At 38.7% G+C, this 20,000-nt stretch overlaps 2 protein-coding genes across 2 annotated transcripts in view; one reads left to right on the forward strand and one right to left on the reverse strand.

Annotated features, from left to right (window-relative positions):
• LOC125035064 (charged multivesicular body protein 1b-like) overlaps window positions 1-5,923 on the forward strand; it is a 7,339-nt gene extending 1,416 nt beyond the window's left edge. Inside the window, exons 2-4 of the mRNA XM_047627167.1 lie at window positions 2,388-2,632; window positions 3,049-3,269; window positions 3,480-5,923. Coding sequence (XP_047483123.1) covers window positions 2,388-2,632; window positions 3,049-3,269; window positions 3,480-3,600 — 587 coding nt within the window. The 3' untranslated portion in view covers window positions 3,601-5,923. The remainder of the gene's footprint in view (window positions 1-2,387; window positions 2,633-3,048; window positions 3,270-3,479) is intronic.
• On the reverse strand, window positions 4,023-18,165 carry LOC125035063 (WD repeat and HMG-box DNA-binding protein 1-like). Its single transcript, XM_047627166.1, has 18 exons — window positions 17,978-18,165; window positions 17,011-17,122; window positions 15,279-15,430; window positions 14,547-14,644; window positions 14,064-14,311; window positions 13,352-13,597; window positions 12,854-13,046; window positions 12,553-12,695; window positions 12,171-12,355; window positions 11,373-11,620; window positions 10,817-11,043; window positions 10,473-10,607; window positions 10,128-10,298; window positions 9,587-9,798; window positions 9,168-9,277; window positions 8,828-9,048; window positions 7,938-8,228; window positions 4,023-7,674 (listed from the first exon to the last, which is right to left on the reverse strand). The coding sequence occupies exons 1-18, from the start codon at window positions 18,055-18,057 to the stop codon at window positions 7,483-7,485; spliced, it is 3,264 nt and encodes a 1,087-aa protein (XP_047483122.1). The 5' UTR covers window positions 18,058-18,165; the 3' UTR covers window positions 4,023-7,482.
• Window positions 18,166-20,000: the final 1,835 nt, after the last annotated feature.

The raw sequence follows: 20,000 nt of genomic DNA on the forward strand, positions 1-20,000 counted from the left end.
GCGCATTAGAGATCTAGAGTAAACTTTAATGCTGGATAAACTTTTATGCCGTGTACAGTAGATGCCTTATGTGAACATTATAGGTTGCATTTATTTGGCATGTTGACACATTAACAAGGACATGAGTATTTATAAAAAAAAAATCAGTGATCTGGTCAATTTCTTAAATAGTTCTGCATAAAGTCTATCAGTACCCAATAGATCTGGTATTGAAGGATTCCTCATGTCTTGTGTGCATTTTTAGCAATTGTAGGCAATATTTAAGGATGATACAAGGGTATAACGTATCCCAGGGAAATTGTGGGGTTGAATTATGCAGTATTTATGCATTTCTGTCATTGCTAGGGAGCTGCACACCCTATATCCAACCTGGGGGCTAATTGGCATGGGTCTGAGTGATGCATCTGTGTGAGTGACTTCATGACCCAGCTGAAGCAAAGGCTCTGTAAAGTAACATTTCTTGCAGCAAGCTTTGTCCCAAGTTTTCACCCGCTGATGGTGTGCATACTTATTGGTTCTGTCTACAATTACTGCTCTGTTGTAGTCATTGATAGGAGTCCAATAATACCAAATTAGTTAGATTTTGAGATTCTGAGTTTATTTTAGAAATGTATCAATGACTTCATTATTTACTTCCAGTATTTTCTTTGTAAAAATGACAATTCATAATGAAACCAATTATTGCCTTAGTTACACTGTTCATTTGTGATTGGTTGAGGAATATTGCAGGGCAAAGGGAGAAAAGGTGTTAGAATAGCCAAGAAATACAATTAATTCACAAGGAAATTAGAATTGCCCCTTGATTTATCTATCGAAGGATCCTGTATGGTTGCTGAGCAAATAAGAGCCAACAGCGGAAGAGACACAAGTGGTTTTGACTCGCATTTCTATTTGCTCTGTGTTTTCTGTTACTTGTACTTATGCTTTTGATACATGTATATAGATGAGTGATCACAAAGAAATAGAAAGTAGTTGGGCTCTTTCTGGGACTCCAAGGGAAGTAGGTAATAGTTATATCATGAGATTTGTTGGATGTCGTATTGACAAAAAAATTCTTCTTCTTCTTCTTCTTCTTCTTCTTCTTCTTCTTCTTCTTCTTCTTCTTCTTCTTCTTCTTCTTCTTCTTCTTGAAGCCTCAAATATCTGCAGACATATCTTCATCATCATCATCATCATCATCATCATCATCATCATCATCATCATCATCATCATCATCATCATCATCATCATCATCATCATCATCATCATCAATCATCATCAATCATCATCAATCACCATCAATCATCACCATCAATCATCATCATCATCATCATCATCATCATCATCATCATCATCATCATCATCACCACCATCACCATCATCAAAGGCAGGAAGGGGAGCGAGAGAAAGAGAAAGGAAAACAAGAGAAAGAAGAGGATAACAGGGTGGGGAAAGGAGCAGTGATGATATAAAAAATAATGTGGGAAATGAGGACAGAATAAAGTAATAGTAAGCACAATAAATTTGTTTGCATTTTTATATGATAAAATATGACGGTAATCATTCTCTGGTATGTTTTTTTGCCTTTGATAAAATTGGAGAGTAAACAGTGCCAGGGAGATGATCAATTGAAACTGAAAGAAATGTTAATAATACAATATCTGAAGAATTATTCTTTTATGTCACTATTTGTATGTTGATGTGGCTATTATGTTTCAAAGTCTCTGCTTCTTTTTGTCAAAAGTATGTTGGTAATGTTTTCTGTAAAAGAGAATCATGAAAACTTGATAATCCAGTAAGTTTCACTTTCATGATAAAATCTAAATGATTTGGAAGATAAAATTGAGATTAATATATCCACCCCAGTGGTTGTTGGAAGTTGAATGAGAATTTGTTTATGCTTTATGATACATTTTCCAGATTGGAAATTCCTAAAAAGCCAATGATTGATGGATGAGTTTGGTTCTTATTTCAATATTTTTTATCATTATACTTTATCTAGAAGGCATTGTGCATTTGTAGAGAAAAGTATGAATGAGAATGAATATCTAAGTGCAAGAGATGTATTTGACCAGTTGTGATTATAACCATCAGAAATGAATTTATTTCTGACAAAGATATAATCAAAACCAGATAAATACATCTCTTGTACAGTGATGATAAGGTTGCAGGCCATCCATCACAAGTAAAATCAAGTTGCAGTTGGATTTGGACAAAAAACAGCAAGATTGATTATGAGAAACAAGTCCCATTATAAAACCCATACCATTTATCTTCGAGCTTGCTTGCTTGCTAAGTATGATGTATTTATAGGAGGTACCACCATTTTCTACAAGTGATTTTGAAACATGTGGATCATCAGTAATAAAGTCATAAACACATTCAATAAATATTAAACTCTGTTTCAGAGCATCTTTTTAACCTGAAGTTTGCCGCCAAGGAGTTGGACCGGCAGTCAAAGAAATGCGAGAAGGAGGAGAAAGCAGAGAAAGTCAAGGTGAAGAAGGCCATAGCCAAGGGGAACATGGATGGCGCTCGCATCCATGCCGAGAACTCCATCCGCAACAAAAGCCAGGCCCTGAACTACCTCCGCATGTCAGCCAGAGTGGATGCAGTGGCCTCTAGGGTTCAGACAGCTGTCACACAACGCAAGGTATGCGAGGATGGTTCCTAGAGGGTTGAAAATGTTTTTGGAGTTTCACAGAAAATTTCAGGGCTTGATAGTTAAAGGCTATTTGTTATCAAGTTCTGAAATAAACAAGAACTCATGCATGGGGAATTTATGTTAAAAATATTTTAAGTAAATAGATACTTACTTTTGTCCTCAGCTGTAAAACTTCCCAAATTTTCATGTTCTACTAGGGGCAATTTTGTCATTACTGTTTGCAGACCTAGATTTTACGGACCAAAAAATAATGTCACCTGCAGCCATGCCAGGAGGTAACTGAATATGAATATAAAGATAGGGTTCCTTGGGGAATAGGGCAGGAATTGGGAGCGTGGTTGTCGTTGGCTGGTGACATACGACATACTTAAGTAATCAATCATTCATTCCCTCACTCTGTGCAGGTAACACAAAGCATGGCGGGTGTGGTGAAGAACCTGGATGCAGCCATGAAGAGCATGAACCTGGAGAAGATCTCGGCTCTCATGGACAAGTTTGAGAAGCAGTTTGAGGACCTGGATGTGCAGAGCTCGTACATGGACACTGCCATGAGTGACACTGTGACCACGGCCATACCCCAGGATGCTGTTAATGGTCTCATGTCACAGGCTGCGGATGAGGCTGGGTACGTCTGCTGGTTTTATTTTGTTCTTCACTGTTATCTTCTTGAAGCTGAATAATGAAAAATAATACTGTTACCCCTTATTCATGTTTAACCAATCACAAAACTGATTAGTTATCATTATTATTATCAATATTACGGTTTTCTTGTTTGCTCTTGTGCAAGCATCTGATTAAAATTGTCAAGGATTAAAGAAATATATGTTTTTTCCAGACTGGAGTTGAACATGGAGCTCCCGTCAGGCAGCATGTCCACGATTGGGGTGGGGGCAACACAGGCTAGTCAAGATCAGGACGAACTGACGCAGAGACTAGCCAAGCTCCGTAACTCATAATTTCCTCAAAGACCTTCCTCGACGAGCAAAAAGGAAAAAAAGGAATTATTTTTCTCACTAAATTTACAGAAGCCAGTTGACACCATGCATTTGGAACAAAAGTGTCATTTGTCTCACTCGCATCATTCTGCGCATGTTTTTAGGTTCTTCTGAAGGTTGTTCACCAAATTGTCACAGCAGGCGTTGTCAAAATAACAAAAACTGTGCTCTGGTTCTGCATTGGGGCCTTAAATACCCTTCCACTTCTCTGTAGTTTGCCAAGGTATGACTGAAGTAAACAGATGTGTATAGTAATTCAGTTTTAGGGTGCAAGAGATTACTTTAGGGTTCTACACTTGATATCGATAGTGGAATTCATGTCTTGAGTGTTAAAAAGATAAAATGGTATGTCATAGCTTCTCTGTCTGTTTTTTGATTGTATCATTTCATTTTCATATAATTATTATTATTTTTTCTTTCTTTTTTTTTTTTTTTTTTTTTACTTATCTCTTTATTTTGTCTGATGATTCAAATGTTAAGAGTCAGACATTTCAGTCTAACACATGTTGCATTGGTCATCATTCTCAGCCATTTGATTATTTGATCATTATAAAACCTGATTTTGTAGGTGACAAAAATATATATGTTAGGATTCACCTTAAATTCATTATTATTTTTCATTTCTCCACATTTTAAATGCAAATGTCAACACTGACAGTTCACAGGCTAAGTGGCTTGTTTAGAGTTGGAGAGGAATGGATATTAATTATTATATATATCCTATACATAAATCAATAACTGTAAAGGCTTTACCAGAATTTCAAGCACCTACATTTTAAAACCCAAGCCATAGTTCAAAGAAAAAGTCTATTTAATTTTAAAACTTATATTTACCATATAGTTCATTGTATTGCCTGATACTGTAAGGCCAATCACCTTTACAGAAAGAGAAAGAAGAAAAAAAAATTGTTTACCATATAGTACATTGTATTGCCTATAACATGTTGACAATACTGTGTCAACATGTTATAGGCAATACAATGTTCTATATGGTAAATATAATTTTTTAAATTAAATAGACTTTTTCTTTGAACTATGGCTTGGGTTTTAAAATATAGGTGCTTGAAAGTCCATGATACATGACTTTCTCAGTTGCAGTATCTTCTGCTTCTCTGTTTTGTTAGGTAAACATTTGATAAATTTATACCAGTAGATTAACCCCTTGTCTGTGGGTGGCATCCACTATGATGCCATAGCAGCGTAGCACTGATGCCATGGGATGCAACCCCACAGATGCGGCCCATACAGATATACCCATTTGGCCGCCGAAAAAGCCCGCGCACATTGGGTTAATCTGTATCGAAGAATGAAGCACTCTTGGGGCTGATTTTTAAGGCAACAACATTGTTAAAACCAATTTTGTAGTAGTAATGATAACACTTGACAGGTAGAAATTGTATTTATAAACAGATAATTCATACTTTACTTAACTATCAGGCAAGGAAATGTGTTCACAGTATTCACAAAATAAGTTTTGAAATTAATTATATATCAAGTCTAAGAGCCATTTATATTATATTGGGAGAGGGGGAGGAATTTGATCATTCTGACAACCAAAAACTTTATATTCAAAGCAACTGTATAAGATCTTTTTTCTTCTTTTTAGTCATAAGGAAAAGTTATGTTTTTAACATTTAAATAATAGAAAAGCGGTCTGATTGCTTCACCCTTCATGTTCATGATAAAAGCTATCATACAAGCTTGAAGTATGATAAAGCTCTTAGGTTACTCTTAAATTTATTGGAGATTATAGAACATACTGAATGAAGTCTTTCTTTGCTCTGACATCCAGCTATTTTAGATATTGTCACATAAGAAAACTGGCTTGTGTGTTTCCCCTTGGGCCTGTCCACACTCCAAGCTAGCTGGTGCAAGCAGGCTAAAGCAAGAAGTTTTGCAGCTTTGTAATCTAAATATGCATCCAAGCTGCCACTAAGTGAATTTGGAGCAACACAAGAACATTGAACTGTAAATTTCTTTTCGCTTAAAATTTGAAACGCAGTAACAGTAATCAGTGATAACGTACAGACAGGCCAGCTTTCAGCCAGGTTGGATGTGGTTTTAGATTTTACAATGGCCGTGAACATAAAACTTTGGATTGTTATTGTTTCATAAAACCGACTTCATTACAGGTTCACATATATAGATATATATTTTTTGTTTGTTTCTGCATTGATTTTGTATATAGTATCTAGGTGATGTGTTTTATATGATAAACTCCTGAATTTTACTTGGCCACTCAATTGACACTTTATATGAAACTATTAAATAAGAGAAAATGTTTTGCTTTTGTTTTCTCTTCACCCTCGATTTTGTTATATAAGAGAAGCAGCAAAAATGTACATGTACGAGTATTTGAAGAAATTCCATGAGTTGACGATTACAATAAGTGGACAGAACAAGGGGTTGAAGAAAAGAAAAAAAGAGAAGAAGACAAGACAATAAAATATGAATTGTAGGACCAAGGTATGGGTGATCGCCAATACTGGGCCTCAGTCCCTGTCTCCTGAGCCCCCCATGACAACAATGAGCAAAGGATTGGGGGGCCAAATTAGTGTTATAAATAGATCTAAAATTGCCTAAGCAGTAATTAAATTCCTAATTAATAATGAATTATTCCTAATTAATGCAATAGAAACCTTGAAAAAATATTTTTCCTTGTGTAATGAATAACTCAATTTTTAAAGCTAAAGATACAATTAGGGAAATATAGGCATAAACTTTAATAAAATGCAAACAGAACAGTATTGAAAACATTTGCTCTAATGTTCTAAAAAACTATTTCCTCCCAGACAAAACCCTTCTGAAGATGTTAATATGTGTAATTTTACAATATTAATTTTACCATTAGAAATGCTAAGTTGGTGGAAATCATTATAAGTTAGAGAATTCATATGGAAAATAAATAGTTAGGTATGTATGTATATAAATACATTATTTTTATATGGATGTACGTATGTAAGAATTATAAATATATATATATATATATATATATATATATATATATATATAAATATATATAAATATATATATAAAACTATCATTGCTACAATAAATATAGGATTACAGACTGTATGCATCATACATGTTTATAATTCCTCATTTGGTAAAACAAATGAGAACAGGTACAAGAAAATGTCAGGTCAGGGGTTTTGGCATATAGGATTATCTGGATTATGTCAATTGTGATAATGCCATACCTGTTGCAGTGAAAATTTCAGCATACATAATTACTTATGGTATACAAGATAGATAGGAGTAATTTGTTATTAAATTGCAATCCTACTGCATAACTGGTATTCATTTAAATAGATTACTGAAATTCACAATATTGTCGTCGCACCCTTGGAAAGCACACCCATTATTAGAGTTTTGTTGGTTTATGGCTATCATTAAAAATATTTCTGGAGCTCTCAACTAATGAAAATATGAACTACTAAGACTTAATAAAGTGTACAAGATGCTTCTTATCTATCAGTTTGTAGTTCCATCACATTTTCCGTTTTAAATTCTAATTATTTTATATACTTTTATACAGATTTTTCTACTACTTTCATCTGTAAATATCACTGGTTCATTGTAAATAATTTCTTCAGATCTGTTTTAAATTCTAAGGTGATATGTTGCATCCACAAAAATATTTTGATCTGATGAAAAAATAAAAAAAATTATGCTGCTCAAGTATCAAAGTTCAAAAAATGTAATTATCCAATACACCCCATCCCCCCTCACAAAGATGAATATTTCTAGAAAATGGTACATTAAAAGAATATGTTAAGTTAAAACTAATCTCTTTATAAAAACATTTACATAAATATATACAAACGACCAATATCACAAGAACTATGAATCCTTGTTAAAGGCAAATGCAGCAAGCTTGTTTATGCCGGAGCCCTTGGCCTTCTTTTCAATGGGAGATTCTGGAGTGGTTTCCTCGCGTTTGCGCTTTTTATCCTCTTCATTTGGGGCTGCAGTCGTTTCTGGGGCTGGCGTTGCTGTTGCCGTGGGGGTGCCAGCTGCCAGAGCTTTGTATTTCTGGAAAGTTTGGTGGTGATGATCATTTTGGTTTGTTTTTCTTTGTTATTTACATTCCTAATACGGTATTCAAGTAATACACTCTTATGATTTAGCCATCCAAAGTAGGTAAAATAAAGGATATCAAAAGAGAATGCACACATGAGATATTGATGCACAAAATAAACGAAAATAATAAATAAACAAAAAATAAGGGGAGGGAAGGGAGGATGTATAAATGTATATATATATATATATATAAAAAAAGTCAGAACCGGCCATACCTGCTTAGTATCAGCATCCACATCTTTGAACATCATTGCAGCCTTAGCCAGTAGGTCTTTCTCACTAGCATCAGGATACTTTTCCTTCACTGCCTTCTCATTATCGGCCAACCACAGCTGTAATGCCGACTGCTTCTTGGGAGGATTATCAATGGCCTTCTCAGCTTTCTTAAATGGGTTTGTTGCAGATGGCTTGGGGGTCTCATCAGGTATATTCTGCGACACATTTTCCTTCCCCGAGGCAACCGGTGGCTCTTCCTGCGACTCTTTCTTGAGCGTTGTCTGCTTGGCCTGGGAAAAAGAAAAGCATTAAACATGACTAAAATGAGGTGAAAAGCTGATGATACTTTATCTATATTCCCATCCTTATGGCCTGGCTTCAAGTAGTTTCTATGATAAAAATAAATATATAAATAAATAATAAGTTGGCAGTAAAGTTTATTCAAAAACCCCTGTGTTGGGGGGTATATCTGTACACATTTCGTCCACAGACACTAGGTGGTTTATGTGGGTTGTGATGTTTTGCAAGCATGTTTGAAATAAGTGCACAAAACTACAGTTGATAGTTAGCAGATACTGTGCATTTAGGAGGGAGGCTGGCTTTAACAGAGTTGGGAAGCACTCAGTTGTCACTGTTAGGAATGTTATCAATGGCTTGTGTTGTTGTGTGGAGCACACAGATTCATCTATATTCCGGACTGTACGGATAATTTTTCGTGGATTGGTACATCATAAAAAATAAGCAATAGGCATCACAGCAAACAATTTAATAACTGCTGCAAAAAACAGCAACAACTAAAAGGCTGATAATAAAATTCCACATACACATAAACCATATATCACAGACATGACATCCCCAGTTCCCAACACTACGGCTCTCCTTCTCCTACCTGTGGTTTTTTGACGACAGGCCTCAAGACAGGGCTGGAATCCATCTTTTTCTGCGCTTTTCTGAACTGATCGATGACGTTGATGCCTCTCTTTCCACTCTGAGGTGCTGAAGAAGGAGTGCCACTTTTCTTGAAGGGATTCTTTGAGTTCTGCGAGGAGAGGAGGCCTCCACGTGGGGTGGCGTTCTCTCTTCTCGATGCAGCTGCTAATAATGGGTTATCTGCAAGGTGGGGGAGGAAGAAGGGTTGTCTGTTTTATATCTTTTGTCTATATGACATAAAATTAAACAGGGCATAAATCAGATAAAACGGAAAGACAAAAAAAAAACAAGCTGCTCACCGACAACAGAATCTTCCACATTTGATTCCTGATCCTGCTCAGAATAATCCTCCTCTTCATCCTCCTCTTCTTCACCTCTTGTTCTTATTCTCCTCATGCCACTGCCATACCTGATGAATGAGACAATTCTCTGATGCAACTCCACAAACTGCTCAAATGTCAAATCCGTGTTACAGGAAAGCGACAAGAACTACACTATTTTTTGTTACAAGCTTGCAGTTAGATCTCATGAATAGTACAAACCAAGGACAAATGAAATGGCAACCTTGTGCATTCTCTTTGGTGATGCCATGAATTAAATAAAACAGTATGATCTCTTTTATAATGCCTTAGGCATTTATCAAGCACACTGCACAGTGAAGTTCAAATAAAACATCAATCTTTCAAGACAGCTTCAAAAAGTGACAAAACAACTATACATTTGTAAATCGTCTTCCTCAACGCCTTGTAGCTTGGCAGCTTTCTCCATTTCCTCCTGCATTTTGGCTGACGCGACCTCGCCCAGTTTGTCAGCCAACTGGAGGCGGTGAAGCTTCCCAGCGTACTTTATGGCCAGCTGGACAGTGTGGTATGATGGCATCAACTGGCAGACTTCCAAGGCTCGAGACTCACGCTCAGTGCGGCATGCCAGCTGGGGAGAGGTGGAAAAAGCTTGTTTCTTTATCTTGTCTTTGAAACTAAAGTTAAAAAAAAAAGTCATTATATGCAAAATATAATTTTCAGGAAATAAGAAGAGGGCAATATAATTGTGGAAACATGTGGAAAGAAAGAAAATAATAAATTGGAAGAGAGAAAAAAAAACATTTTAGCTGAATATGAATGATTTTTTTCTCTTCTTTCAGATATATATAGAAAAGATTAGGCCAACACTGAAAATCATTTTCACATGAAATAACCATAACCCAATCTAAGTGAAAATTTCCATCCCAACACCCATCCCTCCCCACACCCAAAACTCACAGCAAACAGTTTAATCATGGCTTCCTTCAGGATCTTGTCGGCTTCACTCTTTGAGTCCTCAATGTCATAGCCCTGGCGTCCAAGTCGCTCCAGGGAGTTCAGCAGCAGACCAGAGCGCAGCGTCTTCTCTTCGAGGCCGCCTTTCTCAGTCTCCAACTCACATAATGGAACCTAGAATACAATCAGGTGAGGATGACACAGTCTGCTTACTTACAAGTGATAGTTTATTCTCACTAACATTAAGTTTGAAAAGGTTATGCTAAACAACACAAAAATACGATATTATTAATCCACATTAAGAGAAACATGCCCTAAAAAAAATATGGTAGATATGGTCTTGTATACCTGTATGCTAATGATGGAGACATGGGGTTTGGGCAATACAGAAGGATAGCGTCCACCCTTGCAGAGAATGCATCGCACATTGCCCTGTGTCTCACTCACACCCAGCATGAAGTAGTTGTCACTCTTGCCTTTTGTCTGCAAAAAAAGAGAATAATAACTAATAATAATAATAATAATAATAATAATAATAATAATAATAATAATAGCATTAATAATAAAAGGTCTAAGCTTCTTATATATGCTCACTGGCAACATTTACACATACTGTTATAAACAATTCACCAACTGCTGCCTTTTCTCATTCTCACATTTGCTCTCAAAATCTCCCAACCCTAATTACTCACATGATTCTTTGTGTTGAGGATGACCGTCCAGTTGTAGCCATACTTGAAGTGCATCATGCGAACAATGCCAGCACTGTCCATGATGGCTGGAGTACCTTCGTCAGTGAATCCAGCCCAGGCCAGGTAGGAGCGGGGGGAGAGGGGTAAGGGGCACGAGAGGGGAACGGGGTGCTTGTTTCCATTCACGCTCAGGATGACAGCTGCCATGTGCTGATCGCCAGACACACCTGAAGAAGGGATGTAATCGGTCAGGACATATATTCTGCTAAATTAATCAAAATCTTGAAATCTTGTTAGCTCATCTAATTCAAGATTGCCACAACATAAAAGAACTCCCTAGACACACACACACACACACACACACACACACACACACACACACACACAAACACACACACACACAAACACACACACACACACACACACACAAACACACACACACACAAACACACACACACACAAACACACACACACACACACACACATATATCAAGAAGCATAGCAAAGGTACAAAATTAACTAAACCTGAGAGCTCTTAATGAGAAAGAAGTCTCACCCATCCCACTGTGGAACACGACCATCAGCTGTTCTTCAAACCCAGCCAGGCACACCACAGGGCCGGGGATGCTTAGGATATCCCGCTGAATGCCTGATGTTGAGAAGATCCTGAGGTTCCTGCGGTCGGTTGCTACAGCCAGCCAGCCTGCTCCAATGCACAAGGCCAAGATTTCTTCCTCACTGGGCATGTCCACGTGCCACTCCTTGCCTCCTCCCCAGGCTGAGAAGTGCTGCACTGCCAACTTGCTGTGGGGTAGTTTGAGATCTTTCATTGCCTTGGAAACCATTCAACCTTATATCACATATCCATAAAGGAGTCTGCTCTCAGATTACTAAAGAAGAATCACAAGCAGGAGAGATCCTTGTGTCAACGGCTATCTGCTGAGGGTCCCTGTGGTCTGTTATAAGGATTATAAGGGCATTATCTCACAAGATTAACTAACTTTACAAATCAAGTGTGCCAAAATACAACAAAATGCATCAACACACTCGATTCGTTTCGTCAGCCTACATAATGTGACCATAACAAACTTATAAACCTTTGTGTGCCACGTCATTGAGTGATCAGCCAATTTTCTAACCGACACTATTCTGACCGGCAAACCACCATCTAGCTAGGGATTTACAGTGTATGCCTGAGTCTGATGGCCAAACACCAAGATTACCTAGCACCGGGAGTCAGCAGGAGAGTCTAACCGAGGACGGAAAACTCCATACTCATCAAACGCATATTTCATCACCGAGCATATTGCACTCTTGCTTGTTCACAGGCAGCAATCAAGACAAGGAAACTAACCTAGGCTGGTCATCCTGGGCTTCACATGCTAGCGCTAGGGCCTGGGTGGACAGTGCTGCCATGCTGTGCCCACTGTTATTGTTGAGGTGAAGGGCATGGTGCACCGAGGTGTCATGAAACTCAACATCTATGCTGTTCTCATCCTCACTTGAATACTGGCGCACAATGCCAACATTATTCCATAGCTGCAGAGAACAATTTCGGTCAACATTTTCCATAAACAAAGAAAGAAAAAACAAAAATAATTCAAATCTAATGCTTATCCTTTTAGCATAAAGGGTATACAAATCATAATATAACAATGTTCAGAAAGGGATACATTCAGAAATCAGACATACAACCAATATCTCCAAAACACTTTCTTACGCGTTCTAAAGCTCACCATATATCTGTCGTCGAGGTGCTCTGGAGACATGCCAGGCTGGAAGGGCTTCTGAATCTCGGGGAGCTTCATAACCGGGGCCGGCGGCACCTCGGTCCTGGTGGTGATGATGCTTGCTGCGTCATCGTCCTTCAGCTTTAGACCTGCAAATGGGGATGACAATCACTGGCTATCATACATAAGCATGCTAGAATAATTTCTAATGGTCCTTTACTTTAAAACCAACAGAGAAAAAATAAAATAAAAATAAAATGAATAAATAAAGTCATACTTCAGCACATACAAATCAGACTCAACCTACTTGGGTCTCCCTTGGCGAGATCACTATCCTCAGGCAGTCCAACAAACGTGCCTTCCTCGTCATCTGCAAACCCCAACTGCTGCTTGATCTTGGCCAGAGAAAACTCATCCTCTTCCTCCGCCATGTCCACATCCACTGGAGGGAAGACCGCTGCTCCATCTGCCTTTTCCGAGTCAGCAATGTCTGACTTTCCCTGAGAGACAAATTGGAGAACTGAAGGCTTTTTTAGCAACTCAAATTCAGAACTTCAAATAAGCATTTTTTGGGGTATTCCTATCATGAAGTCAAATATCACCTACATGCTTTCCTGCTGCATGAAATAAAAACAATTTGTATAATGTACAGCAAATATTATATCAAAATACAACTCAATAGAAAAAAAAAGTCAAATAATTAAATGAACATTATTCTTTAATTATACAAATTCAAAGATATCAGTATATATGAATAAATAAATGCCTATTCAAACGACATGTTGACTCTCCACCTAAGACTTACTGGCTTTGACGAATAGTCTCCCTCAATGATGTTCTCCAGCGTCCCCAACTGCCCGTCACAGTCGACGAATGCCAACTCCTCCTTCCCACTGGGGTTCCATGCTATTCCCGTTATGGCGAGACCTTTGGGATGCTTCTCCGAGAGGATGATCTGGCGGCTGCTGGCATCCCAAACCAGGATCACGCCATTTCGACAAGCCCCGGCAACAAACCGCCCACAGCTGGACACTGCAGCCAAGGATACTGTCTGAAATTCAGAGATATAGTTATCAAATAGGAGGTACTTGTATCTACACGTCCTTAAACTAATAACCATTACAATAATGACTATTGTTCAGAACTAAAGATATCAAACCATATTAAGAGTCACAAACACAACAACTAGAAAGCACTCAGAGACCAGAATCCAATTACATAAAACATTTTTTAAAGAACAGAAATTTCCTGTTATTGAATGCACAGTTACATTCAGGTTATCTGTCACCATAATCAAAACAATGGATCCACCTTTTAATTTTTCATTACAATTCACAGGATTTCAGTTTTATTATTTTTTTAAATAATTGGACACTATAATAAACTCTTGACAATATCACAAACTTATTGTATAATTCTGCTGGCAACCAACTAACCATGAAACCTGACATTCTGAATTAACTAGTAAGCTTATTACAACTGCACAAGATTTATCACCTCATAAAAAAAAAACATACCTCTTTTATAGACTCATGCTCTAAAGAATGGTGAAGCTGCCAGTCTTTCCGAGCATAAGCATGGACCTTCATCCCCACTGGAACGAGGAGGTACTGGCCATCTGAGGTCCAAGCCATGCGACACAAGGTCTGAGAGGACGAGAAGCTGTTTGTCTTGGGTACGACATTCCAGGATGCCACCGACACAGACGTCTGCAGGTCCCACACCTTTACACTTCCATCACATGAAGATGACGCTAAAAACTCCCCTGAAGAATTTAGAGTGATTATACATTACAAGTTTTAAGATGAGGGATTCTAGTTGACCCTGTATATACATAAAAAAAACACAAATCCACCAAAAAGCACAGAAGCGCACAAAACAATCCAGACTTTGACATCCTACAACAACAAATATAAACAGTTGACTTATAAACCCCACTATCATCATTTCTTACAAATCAATGCCTTTCATTTCGCACAGAACAGACCAAGATCACTAACCTTTAGGATCCAGGGCAACAGAGAGGACAGGAGCTTGGTGACCATTCAGTACCTTGTCCTTGTATGCCACTGTGTCATGGACCTTGATGGTCATGTCACTGCAAAGTTATACAAAATGCTAAAATCTTATGTATCTTTATCCTCTGTAAATATTTAATTTATCTTTAAAGAAATAGAGCCAAGAAATTAAATGGTCAAATAAAGATATAACCAAAGTTAATTTATCAAATTTAATAAGTAAATTTAATAATTAATATTTTTACCAATATATTCACACACTCACTCTCTCTTATTTGTTAGATCATAACACACACACCCTTACCTTTATTATTTGTTAAATGATAACTTCTACACCAATTCAACCCATTGCCACTAGATACATATGCTTTCCACTGTAAGTCAGGTCTGAATTTTGTTTACACACAGATGGCTCCACAAGTACTCAGCCACTAAGGAGTCTAATGCTATCAGTATCAATTATGATATGATCATTATTGACATTATGATTATTATATAAGTCTTTTTCTTTTCCTTTTTTTTTTAATCTAGGAAAGAATAAACAGGTGAGACAGGTAGGACTAGTCATTAATCCTTGGCAATTTAAGCACCTGTGAAGCCATCTATATATAAACAAAATAAATAAACTAAGATCCCCTTGATATGATACATGTACCTGCCATCCTGGTGTCAGTGGGGTAAAAAATGCAAAACTCAAAGTCCAACCCAACCAACCTTCCAGCACAGGCAACAGTCTTCGCATCCTTGCTGACAACAATGTGTGTGGTCGGGGCAGTGAACCTGGTGATAATGCCATCGGGAGAGCCTTCGTCTAAGGTGTAGGCTTGGACTAGGTTGCTGTCAGTGCCGACCAAAAATCTCCCGTCCTGTCAGAGCGAGTAATTTTTCAGATATGGAAAACTGAAGGGGTCATTTTATAAAAATGTGGCAGAACTATTTAAGTCCTAAAACGACTGCAAGATTTATTTTGGTGTGTGATAAACTAATATATTAAAAAGTTATGATAGATGCAAAAGTACGCAGAATTTATCTATGGAAAAGAAGTAACAAACTAGTATTCAACTTAATTTTCAATTAACTAACTTGATATAGAAGCATGGAATACTTAACTCTAAATATTGAAAACCTTATTCTACATAACAGAGAGAAGCTGTGTAATAACAAAAAAGAAAAGAAAGGAGAGCTGGAGCAGAACTAGAGAGAGAGAAAGGAGAGAGAGAGAGAGAGAGAGAGAGAGAGAGAGAGAGAGAGAGAGAGAGAGAGAGAGAGAGAGAGAGAGAGAGAGAGAGAGAGAGAGAGAGAGAGAGGGAGAGAGAGAGAGGGAGAGAGAGAGAGGGAGAGAGAGGGAGAGAGAGGGAGAGAGAGGGAGAGAGAGGGGAGAGAGAGGGAGAGAGAGGGAGAGAGAGGGAGAGAGAGGGAGAGAGAGAGAGAAAGAAGGGGAGAGAGAGAGAAAGAAGGGGAGAGAGAGAGAAAGAAGGGGAGAGAGAGAGAAAGAAGGGGAGAGAGAGAGAAAGAAGGGGAGAGAGAGAGAAAGAAGGGGAGAGAGAGAGAAAGAAGGGGAGAGAGAGAGAGAGAGGGGGAGAGAGAGAGAAAGAAGGGGAGAGAGAGAGAAAGAAGGGGAGAGAGAGAGAAAGAAGGGGAGAGAGAGAAAGAAGGGGAGAGAGAGAAAGAAGGGGAGAGAGAAAAAGAAGGGGAGAGAGAGAAAGAAGGGGAGAGAGAGAAAAAGAAGGGGAGAGAGAGAAAGAAGGAGAGAGAGAGAAAGAAGGAGAGAGAGAGAGAGAGAGAGAGAGAGAGAGAGAGAGAGAGAGAGAGAGAGAGAAAAAGAAGGGGAGAGAGAGAGAGAGAGAGAGAGGAGAGAGAGAGAGAGAGAGAGAGAGAGAGAGAGAAAGAAGGAGAGAGAGAGAGAGAGAGAGAAAGAAGGGGAGAGAGAGAGAGAGAGAGAAAGAAGGGGAGAGAGAGGAAGAAGGGGAGAGAGAGGAAGAAGGGGAGAGAGAGGAAGAAGGGGAGAGAGAGAAAGAAGGGGAGAGAGAGAAAGAAGGGGAGAGAGAGAAAGAAGGGGAGAGAGAGGAAGAAGGGGAGAGAGAGAAAGAAGGGGAGAGAGAGAAAGAAGGGGAGAGAGAGGAGAGAAAGAAAGAAGGAGGGAAAGAAAGGAGAAGAGGAGAGGAGGAGAGGAGAGAAGAATAGGAGAGAAAGAGAGAAGAATAGGAGAGAAAGAGAAAGAAGGGGAGAGAAAGAGAAAGAAGGGGAGAGAGAGGAGAGAAAGAAAGAAGGAGAGAAAGAAAGGAGAGAAAGAGAGGAGGAGAGAAAGAGAGAAGAATAGGAGAGAAAGAGAGAAGAATAGGAGAGAAAGAGAGAAGAATAGGAGAGAAAGAGAGAAGGAGAGAGTGAATATGTACTCTCAGAGAAAGTCAGCCCTCCTGCATGCCAGCACCAACTAAACACCCACCTGACAAGCAATGGAATGCGCACACTCTGCCACTACATGCGTTTTGCAGTCATCATCATCGAGGCCTTCGAAGATGCGCACTTCTCCATCCGTCCCGCACGTTATTATGTACCTGCAAAAGAAAAGCAGAATGAAGAACGCGGAACAAAAAACACGTTGTTGAAAGACCTCATTAGATCATTCTTTTGATATCAACTATTGCAGTACAAGGATCGAGGGCAGGGCAGAGCGCACGTGCAGGAGAGCCCGATGCCGAGCCCGTCCTCTGCCCTTTCCTGCTGTTCGTGCGTGGCGGCTTCTCTGTTGCTGTGGGGAAGGGGAGGGAATTCTATAGGGTTGGGGGGGGAAGCAATTCCAGGGGGGGGGGGGGGGGGAAGAGGGAATTCTATGGGGTTGGGGGGAAGGGGGAAGCAATTCCATGGGGGGGGGGGGGGGGCTGTAGGGTACGCAACTCCCTGCATGACTGTGTATTTCTTATATTCGTTTATGTGAAGGTTTATTGAATATTTTACCATCCAAATAATCAGTGCCTGAGCAAACATTTATTTGAAAAGGATCTAATTCCTTTCATTAGAATTGAATTACCTAGAGACGGAACACTACCATAGCAGTTTAAAAAAATATATAAATACATAAAAATTCAAACTGCATAACTCCTAAAGCTTAACCAATTCGTGTATTTGTTATAAACTAAAGAGAAGATTTGTATTTAATTCGAAAAGTTCTTCTATTTTCCTTTTTCTGGTTTTCTTTGTGTCTCGTTCCCTCGCGTCGCGTCCGCTTCCTTTTTGGAGATATTTCCCTCTACGAAAAACAGATATACGGTGCTCTAGAACTCTCCAGCGGTTCCTAGAGACACCAAGCTGGACGCAAAATAATATAAATTCCATCAAAATAAAACCAGAAAATAAGACTAAAGGAAAAAAGAAAAATAATCCCGCCGCACATTGTTTGAAAAAATACGAACCTTCCATCACTGGTGTAACAGAGGTCCGTGTGTCCTTCGAAATGGGCGTATCTCGTCGGCCTCATCTTCTTCGAGTCCATGGTGCTGTTATGGGTGTAGTCTCGGCGCCGAGGACTTCATTTAAGAGCGGAAATGAGCGAATTGGGGGCTGGAGGCCGCTTCCCGGGAGACCGAAATCAGCTGACGGAGCGCGCCAAAGGCCAGTGCGGACGGGGTCAGGCGAGCTCTCGACCTCGATGTCTGTGGGGAAGTATTAATCAAAAAAGCATCATAAATGTATTATTATTTTATTAAAATTATTTATATCAATATTTTTATGCAAAATGTATCCTATTTGTATATATTTTAGGTATTTTTATTAATAATGTAATATAGTTTTGCTTAGGTGATACTGCCGTACTACCGTGACGTCACGAAAACTAGTTCGTGATTAATCTAACCAAATTAACGAAAGAACCACCACATGCAGTTCATCAGTCACAATGAATAATCTTTCAATCCAATTATCTATCCAAAGACCCAACTCTGGTCCCTGAAAATTGTAATTTGAGCGTTGTTTACAAAGTGGTGCCTGTGTGACGTCACGAGTGTGAATGACGAGTTCGGAGGCCATTTTCCACCATTCAGTGCGCTGTTGAGTCTGGGAGTGAGAGAACATCTTTTTTTTCGTGTCCCTATACGTGCTGTAGCTTGTGGATACGTCGAGTGTATTCGATTTTTTTTTCAGTTTAAGATTCAGAAAGGTAATTGATCCTGTTTTTGAGACGTGTTTCGCGGGACGTGCCAGGGATTTACGGCAAGGGCTGGTGTGAGAAATCTCTGAATTTATTATGATTGGTTTTCTCTCTCTCTCTCTCTCCTTCCTTCCTTCTCCTCTTCTCTCCTCTCTCCTCTCCCTTTCTTCTCGCCTGGAACGGAAGATTCATCACAGAGGAAGCTGAATTATGATCTCGAGGTGTAGCGTATGTCAAAAAGAAATAATTTTTGTGGAGAAATAGTAAAATAAAATAAAATAAAAAAAAAATCCGATCCATCTTGAGGTCCGGAAAATACAATACAAAAAATAATAATGATAATAAAAATAAATCAAATAAATCTGTAAATAACTCTTAAATAGGTGTTTTGTGTCGAGAAGTTTATCGAGATGTATTTGTGAAATTTATATATTTTTAAAATTTTATTTGTGGTGGAAAGAGGATGGACTTGAACGAGATTTTTTTGTGTGAGATTTTACTAATAGAGAGAGAAAAAAAAAGCTCCATAGAGGTGAGCAAGATTCACAACTGTCAGGACGAAGGAAATGAAGAGGAAATGAGAGGATGTCCAGTTGTCATGGATAGAGAGCCTGGCATGCTGCTGAGATAAAAAAAGATAATGATAATGAACCATTAAGTGTTAAAATTATTGGTTGTTCGATATTCATTATAATGGTTCCTGTCTCTGTCCCTTTTTGTCGTCCTGGAGAGTTATTGACGTGGGAAGAGGTTGTCTGTTTAATCAATTTTAAACCCAAGGTGTAACAGGTGGATGGACAGGTGCAATGTAGGCCTATTCATTTCCAGGGTAGCGTGGGAATTTTTGTTATTGACTTTATTGCTTAAAGGCGATATTTGATGAAAGTCTTTTCGAATGTTTCTTTTATCTCTTTTCATTATTGTAATAGTTATTGTCAGTGTCATCATTTAAGATTGTTTTTTTTATTAGTAGTATCATTAACAACTAATATATATTCTCCCCCCCCCCCCCCAATGATGTTTCTGTCTCCGTAGAAATAAGAACCGCGATTGGCCAACATTGTTGTCATTTTATTACGAGACGCTTGCCTGGCATCTCGCAGGCATATGCCACTCACGTAAACAATTTGTGCTGAAACCCCACAAGAGCATCGTTTTTGTCCTGCGAAAGCAAAAATAGCCCTTACTTCCTCCTGTCTCTGGTAACAGTTCCTGGTATGTCTGTTTGTGTGCTTGTCTTGTGGTTCAATTTTTTTTTGTTTTTTCCCTGTTTCCGAGGTTATTGTTGA

Source organism: Penaeus chinensis, chromosome 19 (assembly GCF_019202785.1).
Source record: "Penaeus chinensis breed Huanghai No. 1 chromosome 19, ASM1920278v2, whole genome shotgun sequence".
NCBI classification, from domain to species: Eukaryota; Metazoa; Arthropoda; class Malacostraca; order Decapoda; family Penaeidae; genus Penaeus; species Penaeus chinensis.